The sequence below is a fragment of the Urocampus carinirostris genome, chromosome 11 (genome assembly GCF_059441175.1).
Source record: "Urocampus carinirostris isolate Australia breed hairy pipefish chromosome 11, RoL_Ucar_1.0, whole genome shotgun sequence".
NCBI lineage: Eukaryota > Metazoa > Chordata > Actinopteri > Syngnathiformes > Syngnathidae > Urocampus > Urocampus carinirostris.
The window spans coordinates 16,957,296-16,973,500 of record NC_142359.1 but is presented as its reverse complement, the minus strand read 5'-3'; the positions used below and the strand labels follow the sequence as shown (position 1 = coordinate 16,973,500).

The window sequence follows — 16,205 nt, the reverse complement described above, 5'->3', positions numbered from 1 at the left end:
AGAAGTATTTGCCCCCTTCCGTATATCTGTTTTTTATTTTTATTTTTGCATACAAAGGTTTTACACCCAGAAAACCCAAGGAAATACAAAATGCAATCTTTAAATGTTAAATCCATTTATTAAGGCACAAAAACTCTAGGCCTATCTGGCCCTATGTGAAGAAGTACTTGCCCCCTCTTGTTTTATTACAAAGTTTTATGAAAGCTAAGTTCAATTCCATAAGACACACCCAAAAGTGATTGCCACAAAATAACTTTAAATTGAATATGTTAGACAAAGTGAAGTAGGCTACGAGTTCTCAAGAACGCAATTGACATACCGCGAGCCAAAGTCAAGTCACATTTATTTATATAGCCCTTAATCACAAAAATGTCTCAAAGGACTGCACAGGATTACAATTACAAAATTACACAATTACCTGATCTTAAACCAGCATGCGGGCAAGGAACAACTCAAAAAACCTCAGTGTGAGGAGAAAAGAGAAACCTTGAGAAAGGACCTCACATGTGGTAATCCCCCTTCCAGGATTGACCAGGGTGAATTACATTTAGCATTACTGTACACATAATAGTAAACATTAGGTAAGATGTTGAAAATGTCCGGAAAGTGCATGACATCAACGACGCCCCCAGCCTGCAAACCATAGAAACCAAAGAAATTCCAAAAGAAATTAGAAATTCCAAAAGAAATTAGAAAAAAGTCATTGAAATCTAAAAGTCCTGTAAAGGAATCAAAGCCATTTCCAAGGCTGTAGGGCTTCAGTGAACCACTGTCAGAGCCATTATCCACAAATGGCTCGGTTGAGGTCAGTGTTCATGACTCCAATATAAGGAGACGGCTAAAAGCACTGCTGTCACGAAAGAACACAAAGAATCGTCTCACATTTGCCAAAAATGATCTTGATTATCCTCAAGACTTTTGGAGAAACATTCTGTGGACTGATGAGTCAAAAATTGACGTTCTTGTAAGATGTGCAGCGCATCACATTTGGTGTAAATATAGCACAGCATTTGACACTAAGAACATGATGCTAACAGTAAAGCATGGTGGTGGCAGTGTGATGGTCTAAGGCTGCTTTGCTGTGTCAGGATCAGTACAACTTGCTGTAGTTGACGGAATAATGAATTCTGCTGTTTACCAGAAGATCCTGAAGGAGAACGTCCGGCCATCAGTTCGTGCACACAAACTCAAGCGCTCTTGGATCATGCAGCAGGACAATGATCCAAAACAGACCACTCTGAATTGCTAAAAATGTTTAAAAAAAGATATAAAGTTCTGGCGTGGCCAAGTCAGCGTCTAGATTTAAATCCAATTGAGGTGCTTTGGTGTGACCTTAAACGGGCAGTTTATGGGGTGGCAGTAGCTCAGGAGGTAGATCGCTCGTCTTGGGACCGAGAGGTCGCAGGTCCAAGTTGAATGTCGAAGTGTCCTTGGGCAAGACACTGAAAGCCTAGCGCCCCCGATAGGCAGGTAGGCACCTTGCATGGCTGTCTAAGGCGATCAGTATGTGATCGTGTGTGTAAGTGAAAATTATAATTTGATTATAGTTTGAATGTGCCTTTCTATGATGTATCCTCAAAAGTATCTCAATGGAGCCAATGATTATATCCAGGTGCTGTTTGTGATCTTGCAACATTTTTTGCCCTCTTGGGGCCTGCTAACTATTAAGCAGGATGGCCTTTGTTTTGGTGCTGCGAAGAGTTTACAATTGTATCCTCCTGGGGCCTGCAAACTATTAATCAAGATGGCCTTCGCTTTAGTGCCGGGAAGCCCGCTCAAAAGCTTGCCTCCCTTACATTCTTTCTTACAGAGATGCATTTTATAATTTACGTTACAAAGTTTCACTATCCTTTTGCTCATTTATTATGCTCAGATGTCATCTAGCGACTAGCATTATTCACTCCTTTTAAACATGTGTTTTCTGTCTAAACCAATCAGATTATTTTCTCGTATTCATAAGACGTTGCTTAAACCAATCTGATGTGTTGTTTTATGCCTGTGCTTTCCAAAAAAGGTGCCTCTAGCCATAGGCAGATCGTGACTTTTCTTTCCTGAGCCGATTCTGGAAGCACGCGCCTCAGATTGAAGGGCTATCAAAAACGAGTGTTTTATTTTCTTCATCCTAATACAATCTCAAGTTTTAACCTTGACAGTAAGAGTAAAGCACATTTAGAACGCTTTAGGAGGTCTTCAGTGACCTGAAAATCGCTATATAAATGTAGACTATTGAAAGAAGAAGAAAATACTTGAACATGGCAGAACTGAAAAACATTTGCAAAGAGGAGTGGGCCACAATTCTTCCACACTGTTGTGAAAGACTAATTTTCCATGATCACAAATGTTTCATTTCTGTTAATGCTGACAAAGGTTGCCCAACTTGCTACTAAGTTCAGGGGGTAATTACTTTTTTACATATAGCTAAATAGGTTTAGATTTATTTTTTGTGCCTTATAAAAGAAAATCAACATTTTAAAACTGCATTTTGTAGTTCCTGGGATTGTTTTCGTGTGACATGAAAATTGGTTTGATGAGCTGAAACCAATGCAGAAAACACAGAAATCAGGAAGGAGGAGAATACTTTTTCACACCACTGAATGTTTTCACAATGACTTATCCCCACCCTTTAAAAACAACAAATATGGTGGGGAAATGTGTTTTTTTAGCTTGACTTTTGCACATTTTAGCTACTCGGGCTGACGGGTGTGAAATACTTCTTTTTGCGTGAAATCAACGTGATGACATGTATTTTGGAGGCAACCAGGTCCTGGCACAGTTTGGGACAGGGGAAGGTCAGGCTTAAGCACTGTGCGGAAGAAACATGCCTAGTGTGAGTCCACCCTTAAAGAGCTTTAACGTAATGAGTTGATTTATAATTGACCCTCATTTATTCCTTTGGGCTTCAAAAATACTCAATCTGAGGCCCCGCATGCACTTTTTCTTATGTTTTAAAAGCAAGTGGACAGTTAAGCAATGAGTCACTTCCTTCCCTTCCCCAGGAGACCTCCCTGGCCATTAAAGCCAACCAACAGCACAAAGCTGCATAGTCCATACATTAGTGTGTAACTCAATCATCAGACTGTACTGTCTGTTACCAAGGAAACACGGTGACATGGTATCTGACATAGCAAGGAACAAAGTGGTTGCTGTGGCAGTTTATTACGAATGGGATGAGCTCATTTTTGTCTGAATTTATCTGTAAAAGTTCAAAAAATGCAAAAAAAAAACAAACAAACATGTTTTAAGATCTATCTGTGGTCGGCCGTCAGGGCCTGCAAAGCCTTTTCTGCTGCCCTGAAAAAAAATTGGAATCATTTGATGTTAATTTTCTTTTGTCCATGAATAAGAATTCAATAATTCCAATTTATCTGTCAACCTCCTCATCATTGCTTTTCCGACTGGTTGTGCTGCTTGCAGCTGCGTGCTTCCATACTTAAGCATTTAACCAATCACATCCCAGCTTTACTTGTTGCCAAGCTCAGAAATCTGCCCAGAGGCCTTCACATGCAGATCTGCAGGCGGTCCTGAGGCGAAACAAGTGTCGATGAAACTGTTCGTTTAATCAATCAGATTTCGAGTTGGCGACATGAAGGACTTCTTGCGGGCATAGGAAAACATCAGCTAGGGGCGGTAATGCACCAAAGTCTGAAATACATAATTCTACTAAATTATAATATAATTATTTATTTTTTCAATCTACAGTGACTTTTAACTCACTTCTTTTTTTTTTTTACACCAAGCAACTTTGTTGTCAAGCATCTCTAATACTCTGAAAAGCAAACAACAGAATGTTCATTGAAAATATAGTATTGACTTTTTAGTGCAACGACAAATATCTATAAGATTACAAGAATAAACTTTACATTTGTTATGTAAAACACATTAACCCTGAAAACATAGGAAACCAAAACATATTTACATGTGGACAAAAAAGAAAAAATACACAACAATTGTAACTTTTTTAATACTCAATACATTTAAAGTCAACAACATAGAATCGCTGAAAAAAACATGTGCGCTTACCTTGGCAAAATAATGCTAAGAAGAAGAAAAAAACGATGCAATATGACACTCCTTCAAGGTAGATGGCGATAATACTGCTCAAACTCATTTTCCTGTTCAGTCGTCATGCATATTGACCAATCACAAGAGGGGAAAAAAGGGTCTCCAAGGGAACAGGTTCCTGTCGTTACTTCCATGAGCCGGCTAATAGAGCCGGTTCATTGACGAATGACACATCACTGAAGGCTTAGGTGTGAAATGCACGGCTGTCACTGCTGACTATCCATCCATCTATCTATCTATCTATCTATCTATCTATCTATCTATCTATCTATCTATCTATCTATCTAATTGTCTGTCTGTCTGTCCGTCCCGCTCTTTTTCTGTGCTAGGAACCTCTGTCAACTGACCTGTTTGTTGAGGGAGATAGTTTCGGACGGACGACCGTCTTTCATAGTTCCGTCAATAACAATCTAACTGTATTTGGTGTCGGTGCGCTCCTACAATCATTAAGGAGTATACGAATACATTTAAGTTGGTAATAAGTATTTCCTAATCGCTGGTAATTAAAGTTGAACAAAAAAAACATAAAGCTTCTACCGGCCAGCGTACTAATGACTAGCATGTAGCCTCTCTAGGATAAGTAGTCGGTCGGAATCTAACGTATCTAGTCTAGTGACACATTTTTTTGTTTGTTATACATTTAAGCCATTGTAAAATCAAGCCATCGTAGAAACGTGGAACCATGTTTCAAGTCGCCATTTCCTGACTGGGGAGCTTTTACGAAGATTTTCCTCGCGTGAGTAAAGGGGAAATTATTATTATTATTTGCTGTTTAATTTGATTTCCACCCCTCTGTTTTTGCAGTTCGGGATTTTTCTTTATCTTACAATATGAAGATGTTCTCAGTTTCCCACAAGACTGTTTTTGTAGTGGACCATTGTCCCTACATGGCCGAGTCCAGCCGTCAGCAGGTTGAGTGTGATGTGCTGACCAAAAGTCGAGGCCAGGGTGTCATCCCCTTGGCCCCTGTTTCCAAGTCGCTGTGGACGTGCGCTTTGGAATGCTCCATGGAATACTGCCGCATCCTCTACGACATTTACCCGGTGGACAAACTTGTAAGCGTGACGATCTGGTCTCCTAAAGCAGTGTTTCTCAACTGGTGGGTCGAAGACCCGTTTTCACTGGGTCATGCGCTTTTGCTTCGGCAAAATAATGCTTAGAAGAGAAAAAAAACTGATGGAATATTACACTCCTTAAAGGTAGATGGCGATAACGCCCTGCTCGGACTCCTTTTCCTGCTCAGTCAATCCCCACCCCCCCCTAATTGTGTTTGAGAGGGACCATAACTCATTTTTGGAGGATTTTGTTCATTTTATCCTAGTTTTATTCCCATAACAATAAGTACCAAGAAAGTTAGTAATAAGGAAGAGTGGAAGAGCGTAACAACGATCAAATCGAAGAGGGAAATTATTGCGATTTCCAAAAATGGTTTACAAGTCTCTGCCAATGAAGTGCTGCTGGCAGGTGCAGTAAATGGTTTAAAACGTTATGTTTGACTTTTTACCAGTATATTAATGGTATAAATTGTCTGCATTTATATAGCGCTTTTCAAATCAATGAACACCCCCCCAAAGTGCTTTACAATGTGCTTCACACTTACCCATTCACACACACACTCACACACCAATAGGGAGTCAGCCATGCAAGGCCTACCCTTATTGGGGGCATTAGGGATTCATTGTCTTGCCCAAGGACACTTTGACATATAACACGGAGGAGCCGGTAATCGAAACTGCGACCTCCCGAGCTTAATCTTTTTTTATCTACATAATAAAATAATTACTGATGTTTAGGTACACGTTTTGTTAATATTTTGGGTATTATTTCCGTCAGTATGTGGCTTTTTTGAAGCAGTTTTAGTGGGTCACTTATTTCTGATGTAGGCTCATATGCCTGTCTATACTGTACTTGAAGTAGTTTTGGTTACGCTAATAAATATATTTTTCTTTATCTGCTTTAAACTGCCCGATCCCTTCATTCGATAAATTTGAGCCTGGAATTTCTTTTTCTTGATTTGGGTTACAGCTTGTCATTAGACTGGAATGGAGGGTCCTGAAGTCAGACCAGTTGAGAACACCCGTATTACAGCACAGAGAGACCAGATGTTATCAAGTAAATTCTATGTGTCTTTAACAGATTAACTATATTGTGAGTGACTCAGAGTTCCATCACCTAAATGGCTGGAAACGCGATTGCCAGAGCACTCATGTGGTTAGTTATGTCCTTTTAATCATTTATTGAGCCAATACAGTTTATATATAAAATATGACTTTTCAAACCTTCAAATACTTACATGCTCTTGTCCACCAGCTCATGTCATCATTGGCTGCGGTGGGACCCCCTAACCCACACGAGAACCCAGAGTGTTGCAGCATCCTGCACGGTTTGGTGGCGGCAGTGGAGTCTCTGTGCAAGATCACAGAGCTGCAGCATGAGAAGCGCATCTCTTTGATGGACATGGCCGAGCGTGTAGCCAACCGAGGTCGTATTATATGTCTCACTAATGCTAAGAGGTAAGCCATGGAGTGATTCTGAGTTAATTCCTAACTATCTGTACTGTAAATGTAATATTATTTTGATTTCTACAGTGACTCTAATGTACGCATGTTGGAAGACTGCATACAGGAGACCATTGTGGAACAAAACAAGCTTGCTGCTGGGTCAGACAGGTCAGGATATCAATCAATTAATCAAATCGAATCCTTAGCTTGTTTAAATGACATTTTTTATCCAGACTATGAGACTAAGATAATATGATTTAAGTGCAAAGCCACTCTTGTGTTTTACCGTTGTTATGATTTTTTTATTGTCATTTATATTACATCAGTACGCACCATTTCAATTTCCTTAGAATAACCTTTAAATAAAATCTGGACGCCTAAAATGCTTCTCTGTAGATATTTTATTTGCTAGTTAATAATTGTATCAACCATTACTTGAGGGGATCACTTAACAATTGAATTGTAGAGGCCGTAGGGACATTAGCTACCATTTTTCTTTGTCTACTTTTACAAAATTATAAAAACGAAACAAAGGATAGAATCTAAACATTTTGCAAAAATTTGATATCAATGTATCATTTATTATCAATAAAGAACACCCCATTGGTTGTTTCAGACTGATGGGCATCCAGCAGTGTGAGCTGGTCCTCATTCACATTTACCCCCAGGGCGATGACACGCTGGTGTCAGACCGCCCCAAAAAAGAGGTCAGTGCTAAAATGCCACTTCACAAATATTTTTTATCTGGAAATTAATTTATTTATTTTTCTCAGGTGTCACCTTTGCTGACCAGTGAGGTTCACAGTGTCCGCGCGGGGAGACACCTAGCCACCAAGCTGAACATTCTGGTGCAGCAGCACTTCGACTTGGCCTCAACCACCATCACGAACATCCCCATGAAGGTAAGTGCCTTTTAACACCGGGCATTCATGCTCACATCCATATCCTAATATCACTTTATGTCTTAGCTTTGTGAAACTGTTCTCATATGCTGCATGCTTTACTCCACTCATATCGGCTCTCTGTTCTCATCTTCACTTGGCTGCTCCCAACACATAAGCTCCTTACTTCATTCGGCGCCCTTTTTTTTTACCTTTTTTGCACATCTCACCTGCATGTCGATGCGACTGAACCCTGCTGCTGGTTTCATGCTGTATTTTCTGTTTTGCTAGCCCACATTAAATGTTTGCGAACAGGTTAGTACTCGATTCTCACACACACACGGACATAAGGAGGAAGGGGCAGAGTCTAAGTCATGTGCCGTGCCTCATACTTTGTTTTGTTTTGTGTTTGAGTGTGTGTTGTAGGCTCTCTTGTTGCAAACATTTGTTTATTGATGTGTGAGATGTTAGGTGAAAGCCAACTTTGGTCCCATTGTAATATATTTCAAATAAATCAAAAAGCCACCCAAAGACAACTTAAATTTCGTTGTGTTTTTAATCGAGTGTAACAAAATATAACAATAACTGTTTGAGTTGTAATTAAAAAACATGTACAATACATAGCAGTGATGGGCAGTGCTTTTCGTACTTACATGCTATACACTATGAAAATCATCACATACTTAAGTATTCACCAGAGGTGTCTACAAGGCAATAGATATGAATGAATGAATGAAAATTTTATTTCGAACATAAAAATAAAAACAGGACAAAAACAATGAGTCAACAACGAAATAATGTCCCACAAAATGTTCGAAAAGGGGTAGTCAGAAGCAGATGCTTATTTTTCCTACCCCTTTATCTTCCCTATTAAATACATTTTATAGATAGCTCCCTCTTGTGTACAATACAACAAAATCTCATGGATATACTTATTACATAGGTCAGATATCAATAATTATAAGTTACAATAATCACATATTTTATACACTAATCTTCGCAATACCCATCCCTCAACGTCATAATGCGCATAATGTCACTGCGGCACCAGTGATAATATCAATAAAAATAAACACAATATTTATAACAGTTCTGATGTGATAATAGCACAATAACAAGTTAGCCATGGTTTGAAGTGCAGTATTTCCAGTCTCCCTCATATCCCATTTTCTTCATCTCTGTATTTCGCCAGTAATGCTTTTTTGTATTTAAATTTGAACACATGAATATTTGGACATTGTTTGATTTCATTTTGCAAATTATTCCAAAGTCTGACTCCACACACAGACACACACATACTTCTCCTGGTGGTTCTCACCTTTGGGATTTTGAATTCACCACAGCCCCTCAAGTTATAATTTCCCTCTTTCCGAGTGAATAATCTTTGTATGTTTTCTTTGTATGATAATCAATCCATCCTCAAATGCTGCTATGAAATTGGTAAATAAATATTCCACCCACTTAACAAGCAATCCGTCAGCTGCAAGCATTTTCCTGCTTATTATGAAAGTGTCCCAATTTTCTTTTCATTTGTGTTTTATAATCCACCATGAAAACCAATTTTACTCCATATGCAGTCATAAGAGTGCAGCACGGCGGATGGGTGGTTCGCACGCCGCCCCACAGTGCAGAGGTTTAGGGTTCAAGTCCAGCTACCGTAGCCTCCCCGTGTGGAGTTTGCTTGTTCTCCCTGCGTGGGTTTCCTCCGGGCATTCCAGCCTCCTCCCACATTCCAAAAACATGCATGTTAGTTTAATTGGCCGGTCCAAATTGTCCCTAGTGAGTTGTCTGTCCCTGTGTGCCCTGCGACTTGCTGGCAACCAGTTCAGGGTGTCCCCTGCCCACTGCCCGAGGACAGCTGAGATCGGGTCCAGCACCCCCGCGACCCTACTTGAGGATAAGCGGTGCAGATAATGGATGGATGCAGTCATACATGAGTGCACTTTGTTCCCGGTGACTGAAATAACGCTACATTTACAAGTTTCAGCTCTGAGCCAATCGAAAGTTAAGTATCTTGTGAACTCTGATTGGTTCTTACTTTTTAAGAAACATTAAATAAAAATCTTTTGATTACTTTTGGTGCCTGCAAGGCTGCAAAGTGTACTCAAGTATACCAAAGTACAGAAACTAAAATTTGACTTCAAATAGTAGTAAAAATAATTAGATATTGAATCTATTTTAAAACAGTAAACTCCACATAACCAAATTTATTTGAATACAGTTTTATTGATTAAAAATCACTTAATGTGCTTAATTTTCAGAAATGAATAGCTAATAGTAAATACATTTTAACACATTAGCTTGTGCAAAAAATGGCAACTAATTTAAATGCCACAACTATAATTCGTAACAATTTTTTTATAATGAGCTCCAGCTTCGGTTAATGCAAATTGAACTCTTAAATGACTGCCATTGTTAACCCAATCCGACAAATTCTAAAATTCTACTTTATTCAAATGGCTTATTAAATAAACTCGTTTTATTTGTTGCCTGGATTTAATAATAATTTTCGAGAATAAACAAATGGAAGCTTTAAAGCCAACACGCACACAATTGTATGAATTGATACAAAGTTCTTGTACTTGAATGCTTTTGATATTGAAGGGTTTGACTGCATCCGATAATCTTTAGCACTGCGTAGTTTTTGGATCGTGAAATGATACAAACAACTTGTAATTTCGGCTCAGCAGTAGTATGAAAAAAATGTATATATTTCGCTTGTTGCAAGTGTTATTTAATGAAATATTGCTTATAAGAAAATACAATTTATTTCTTGTGTTTGTTATATTTCGATTATCCCTTGGAAAAACATCTCTTAATAAAATTAAAAGTTAAAAAGTGGTTTCTCGTGAAGCTTTTGCAAAATTTTGTCAAACAACTACCAACTCGGGTAATCACTAGACTTGGGGTGCAAAGGTTTGGTTCATAACTTAAGATTAGTGTGTAAAAAGGCAATTTTAATTCAATGTAATGTTATTTTTTTTTGTCAGCAAAGATTGCATTGGCCAACAACCGTTTTAACAATCCACAGTCGTACAAAATATGCAAGATTAAAACCCATTTTTCACATTTAGAAATTGCTCCTAGTTTTTGAGTATTTGAAAGAGAACCTTCAAATTGAAGGTTCATGCAAATTGAAAAAAAACATTGCGACCAATGTTGCCTCTTCCTTTATCCTTAAATGTGTTCAATGTCGGTCTGTTTCTCCTCCACTTTCCCTTTACATTAACCTACTGTTCATATAATTTAAGTGTTTGAATGCACCTTTGCCACTTAACATACAGACTCTACTTCCTCTAAATGAATGCTCCCTTCCATTACCTGAACATGAAATCAGCAGTGTGTTAGAGTTTGCGTTTTGTCCTTTTCCAAAAAACTAAGAAGTTGTATTTGCTTGTGTCTCTTCTGCGGGTGTTCAGGAAGAGCAACACGCCAACACATCAGCCAATTATGACGTAGAGCTGCTACATCATAAGGATGCCCACATGGAGTTCATTAAAAGCGGTGAGTAAAGAAAGACAAACATACTTAAAAAAAACTTGGGATGTGAGATCTAAAGTTTTCACCATTTGGTCCTTGTCCTGCACAGGCGACTTGCATATGGCCGGGACAAGCACACGGGAAAATGGACTGAAAGAAACAGTCACGCTGAAATGGTGCACGCCGCGCACTATTTCCGTAGGTAGGTATGAAGTGAATGAGGGGTACAAAAACGCAACCGAATTTGACAATTCCCTCTCCCTGAAATTAGAACTGCATTACTGCACGGGAGCTTATCGCATCTCCCCCACTGACGTGAATAGTCGTCCTTCGTCATGTTTGACCAACTTTCTCCTCAATGGTAAGCTGCAGGGTTGGTGCTCCATTCAACATAGTCTCAAAAAGCGCTGATGTCTACGTTTTTCATTTTCTTGAAAAATAACAAAATGTGGCAATTCTACCCCATCTCATGAATCATTAATTTATTTCCTAAACTCGTTCAATATTTTAATGGACAAGTATCTTTTGATTTAAATCCCTTCACACTAAACTACTGTAATCCCTCGTTTTTTGCGAAGGTTGTGTTTCAAGACCGTCCCCCGATTGCCCAAACCTGCTAAGTACATTTATTTGTAACTACTCTATTACTATGTTATACATTAGAACCAAATAACAAATACAATTTGTTTACCAAATAAAAGTACAGCGACCTCCTAGTGCTGGGGCGGGCGCCCTACCCCAAGACCACCGAGCTGGCACATGATGGTGATAAAGTATTATGTGAAGTAAAGTGGATTTTACGAATAACTTTTCGCACTGTACTGTCAAATTATAATTTTTAATATAATCTTTCCACTTTTTTGCACAACTCTATTATCTACCTTGGAGTAGGGCACCCGCTCCGAGACTGGGAGGTCGCCGGTTTGAGCCTCGGCCGAGTCAGACTTAAGACTAACAATATTAGTTCCCATTTTCCTCACTGCATGGCGCTCATCATTAGGGGTTTGAACAAAATGTAATGGGCGGATGTGGACGTTAAGGGAAACTGTATTTACTTTCCAGTCGGCAACCCAAAATGAAAGAGCCATTTTGGACGCAAAAAAAAAATGTCTGGAAAGACTCAAAAAAATAAGTCTCCTATACTGTATGCGTTATAAGGAAGGAAGCACATACTGTATCTATCTATGTTAATTGAAAAACGTTAGGAATGTGTTCTGTTTGACGTTTACACAAACCATATATTATTTTCATCATCAAACATTGTGGAAAAAGTACCAGGGAGCCAGCAGGAGCACCAAAGAGCCGCGTGTGGTTCCAGAGCAAGTTTAGCTCGTGGAGAAGTCCAACTTTGTAGGCAATAGAAAGTATCTTCCTCTCTATAAGAATGGGCTGGAATTCCCACAAATAAGTGATTGGAGCAAAACACTTTGTTGACCTTGTTTTTATTACAGAATTTACATTTTAAAATGTCCCAAAAAGTTGATTGGACGGATTTTTGACAGAAATAATCTTTTTCGTGTTTGCTCTTGTTTGCCCCAGGTCGAGCAGTGTTACTGGAGCAGCCGAGAAAGTCTGGGTCTAAGATCATCAGCCACATGCTCAGTAGCCACGGAGGCGAGATCTTCCTTCATGTTCTCAACAGTAATCGCTCCACACTTGAAGACCCGCCGTCCATCAGCGAAGGTTGCGGAGGACGCGTGACAGACTATCGGATCACGGTAAATTGAATCCAAAAACACAACACAAGGGCCGCCGGTGTTTGCTTATTCCTATTTTTGTTCTGTCAGGACTTTGGCGAGTTCATGAAGGAGAACCGCCTTACGCCTGTTTCTGAGGCTTCTCATCATCCAGCATCCAAGCTGCCAGTGGAGCGAGCCAAAGCTCAGCTTGAACGCCACACGCGATACTGGCCCATGATAATCTCCCAGACTACTATTTTCAATATGCAGGCTGTGAGCACGTTTTGCCTCGTCCTCCTCAACTGAATAAATGTTGTATCCATCAGCATTATTGTCTTTTCCTCTATCGTTCTCTAAGGTGGTTCCTCTGGCTAACCTGATTGTGAAGGAGACTCTGACAGATGAGGATGTGCTCACCTGCCAGAAAACCATCTACAATCTGGTAGACATGGAGAGAAAGAATGACCCACTTCCAATCTCGACAGTGGGTTCCAGAGGCAAAGGTCCCAAGAGGTTGGTTTGCATTTAGGACCAGAATGCATTAGCGATTTTCTATCATTAGCGCCAGGAGCAATGTGGCTTTTTTACCGTTAAGGACAAAAATGTGTCCACAGATTTTAATTTCTTATGGTGATTTGCAAAAGATGCATTAAACTCAATAAACATGACCGCGTTATAGTTTTTGTTGCATATCCTCCTTTTTAGTCAGAGATTTCTTTGATGGAGATTTGTGCGAGTATGAAAATGATGAAACAATTTAGCCCTTGCAGACTTTTAACGAGTAGAAATAGGTGGTAATTATTTTTTTGTTAAGATTATTTACCACTCAATTCCCAAGATTAGAACGACACCACCGCATCTCAGAGCTGAAAGGTAATACACCTTTTTTAACTCATTTGCATTATTTAATCAAATATTTACACAAATCTTCTGGACCTGCCTCATTTCAAAACCAAGATTGACACAGCAAAAATAAACCTCAGATCATAGGTGACTACAATATGGGCTCATAGCTGGGGAGTACGTTCGCTCATTAATATATATTTTATCAAATTGTCAAACTCCACATCAGAAAATAAAACAATTACATCCTACAGACGTTGCCCTACTTACAAAAAGAGATGTTTGCGACGATTGTACTTAAGTATCATTTGCTCGTAAATTCCTTCAGTGCTATACTTTGTATGGAATGTATGTTTATGGTTTATATAAGTATGTTTAAGGCTTGCATGAGTAACCTGTCCTGTTTTGTACTAAAAAAACAATTCATAACATAATATGCTCTATAAAGATAAATAAAGTTGAGTTTAACTTACTTTTGGAAGATGCGCTTCAAGAGGTCCTCCGTGGTAAAAAGTGCCCGGAAAAAAGCGTTCCGACCATTTTCTTAACCGCATCAAGCTTTCTTATTCCACTTTCATTTTAAAAGAAACGGCTCGCCTCTCCTTCACACTTTACACCAACCATATTGAATAGATGCACGAGAAATTAAGCAATAAAAATGTCAAAGTTCTTAGCGCGCTGGAGATAGTATAGACATAGAAGGTATAGAATGTTTAAACACGAACTAGGAAGAGGAAGCGGATTTTTTTTCTTCCGGGTGGATGCTGGGTGACCTCTCACACTCTGGTAGCGTCTGATTGAAGTACTACCGTAATGTCCTGTACTCTGAAAAAAAGGTGCACACAATACAAAATCTAACTCGCAGCAATGTCCGGATATTTTTCGACATCCTGAAAAAAATGTTCGTATCTACCGTTTTACGTAAGTCGAATGGTCGTAAGTAGGGGAGCGTCAAACGAGAAACTAATGGGCCACAAATGGTTTGGAATTTTGTTTTATGTGATTTAAAGGCTACTTACTGTAGTTGAATCTCCAAGAAAAGCTGTGTTTTTGTTTGTGGGTCTGAAGCCACTCTCCGAGACAAGAGACATATCATGTTCATTGTTATTAGGTTAAATAGTTACATGTTATCAAATATGACAAGAAATTTAGGTATTTTTTTACTTTGAACAGATGGTAAGTTGATCTGATCATTGTTCCCTATAGAGACGAGCAATACCGTATCATGTGGAACGAGCTGGAGACTTTAGTGAAAACCCATGCTAGGGCCTCCGACAGGCACCAAAGGGTACTGGACTGCATCGTCGCCTGCCGCAGCAAACCTCCCGAGGAAGAGGAAAGGAAGAAGCGGGGCAGGAAGAGAGAGGACAGGGAAGATCGGGCAGAAAAAAACTGCAAGGATGTCGAGGAGAAAAGCTGGAAGGAATCTGAAAGGTGAGGTTTTTATTTGTATTTTTTACGATTACATGCAAACTGGTTTATGGATAAGGGTCACTTGAGGTTGTTTCTTTTACAGGGTGAAAGGTGTGCCGGATAAAGACGATCAGGAGTCAGAAATCATCAAGGATTCACCAGACTCACCAGAACCACTCATGAAGAAACCCCGCTTGGCCACCGACGAGGTTGAGTCACCAGAGGGCGCCAAAGGTAGTTGAATACGGGTTGTGCTTTCTTACCCATTTTTAAATCTGACATTTTATGTTTGGTTTTTCTTTTGATTAAAGGTCCAGTTTCACTCCTCTCTCTTTGGACCAATCGGATTACAGCCAAATCAAGGAAGCGCCATGAGTTGATTGGCAGAGCGCGCTCTGTCAACTGCAAGTTTGAGCTTTACCAACACCTCAAAGATGAAAATGGGTGAGTTGGTACTGACTAACATTGGTATTGACTCTTATTATTCAATTAGAACAATGAATGAAATCATTTTGGTCTGTTTGCAGGATGGATATTCATGAAAATGGCAAAGCTTCCAGATGATGCTTTTCCATCATGCCATGGGATTGTAAATGTTTAAAACTTGATTGCGGGTCCCGCTGTAGAAATACAGCTTGCCAATGAAAGTTCACATTTTTAACAATTTTGTAAATATAATGTTCATGCACATTGCAATAAAAATGGACACTATTGAATACTGGATTTTATCATGATGCTGTTCTCGTCTATATTTGTGCATTACATATCTTAAAGACCACAATCAACCAGTTTAGCTTGTTGAACAGTGTCACATTGGTAAGTGTTGATGTTACTGTGTTTTATCAGAGAGTGCTGCATGCAACACTACTTGGCATGTTTTTCATAGTAACTGAGTCTTTTTTAATGATGCAACGAGTATCGTGTTGAGAAATTGTATATCGTCGTGGAAAAAATGTCACTCGTTTTACCAGCAAACCAAAACAAATAGTGATATTATCAATAGAATATAAAATGGTAAATTGTCTGCATTTATACAGCGCTCTAACCAGTCACTGAAGCCCCCACCCAAACTTTTTTGTTTGTTTTTTTTCATTTTGAAGTTAAGTAAATCCAAATTTTAGTTTACTGGGTAAAAACTTCTAAGGTCTTTCTATATTGAAGTTTTTTTTAAGATTGTTATGGCTACACTATAAATACTGAATCTTATTGTCGTTGTTTCTGTACATTAAACTATAAACGTTACGTTCAATTGTTTTCTGATTTAGAGTTAACCCGTTTTGTTCAGATCAATGAGAAATTTCACCAAGGCTGCCATCTTGGTTTGCGCCGTATTCTGACGTCATCAT

General features: G+C 39.1%; 1 protein-coding gene across 2 annotated transcripts; it reads left to right on the top strand.

The window, feature by feature from the left end:
- The first annotated feature begins 4,345 nt into the window (after positions 1–4,345).
- ints13 (integrator complex subunit 13) lies at positions 4,346–15,582 on the top strand. 2 transcript variants are annotated; one of them, XM_088348279.1, is made up of 18 exons: positions 4,346–4,798; positions 4,867–5,117; positions 6,199–6,273; positions 6,373–6,575; positions 6,651–6,731; positions 7,180–7,270; positions 7,337–7,465; positions 7,736–7,759; positions 10,864–10,948; positions 11,034–11,126; positions 11,196–11,285; positions 12,464–12,642; positions 12,712–12,876; positions 12,962–13,116; positions 14,653–14,880; positions 14,963–15,093; positions 15,171–15,303; positions 15,387–15,582. In XM_088348279.1, exons 2-18 carry the CDS (start codon positions 4,893–4,895, stop codon positions 15,421–15,423), a joined length of 2,124 nt encoding a protein of 707 aa, XP_088204405.1. In that variant the 5' UTR covers positions 4,346–4,798; positions 4,867–4,892; the 3' UTR covers positions 15,424–15,582. The 2 variants fall into 2 exon arrangements, with proteins under 2 accessions (XP_088204405.1, XP_088204407.1); XM_088348281.1 differs by lacking the exon at positions 7,736–7,759 and having other exon boundaries at positions 4,349–4,798.
- The last annotated feature ends 623 nt before the right edge of the window (positions 15,583–16,205 follow it).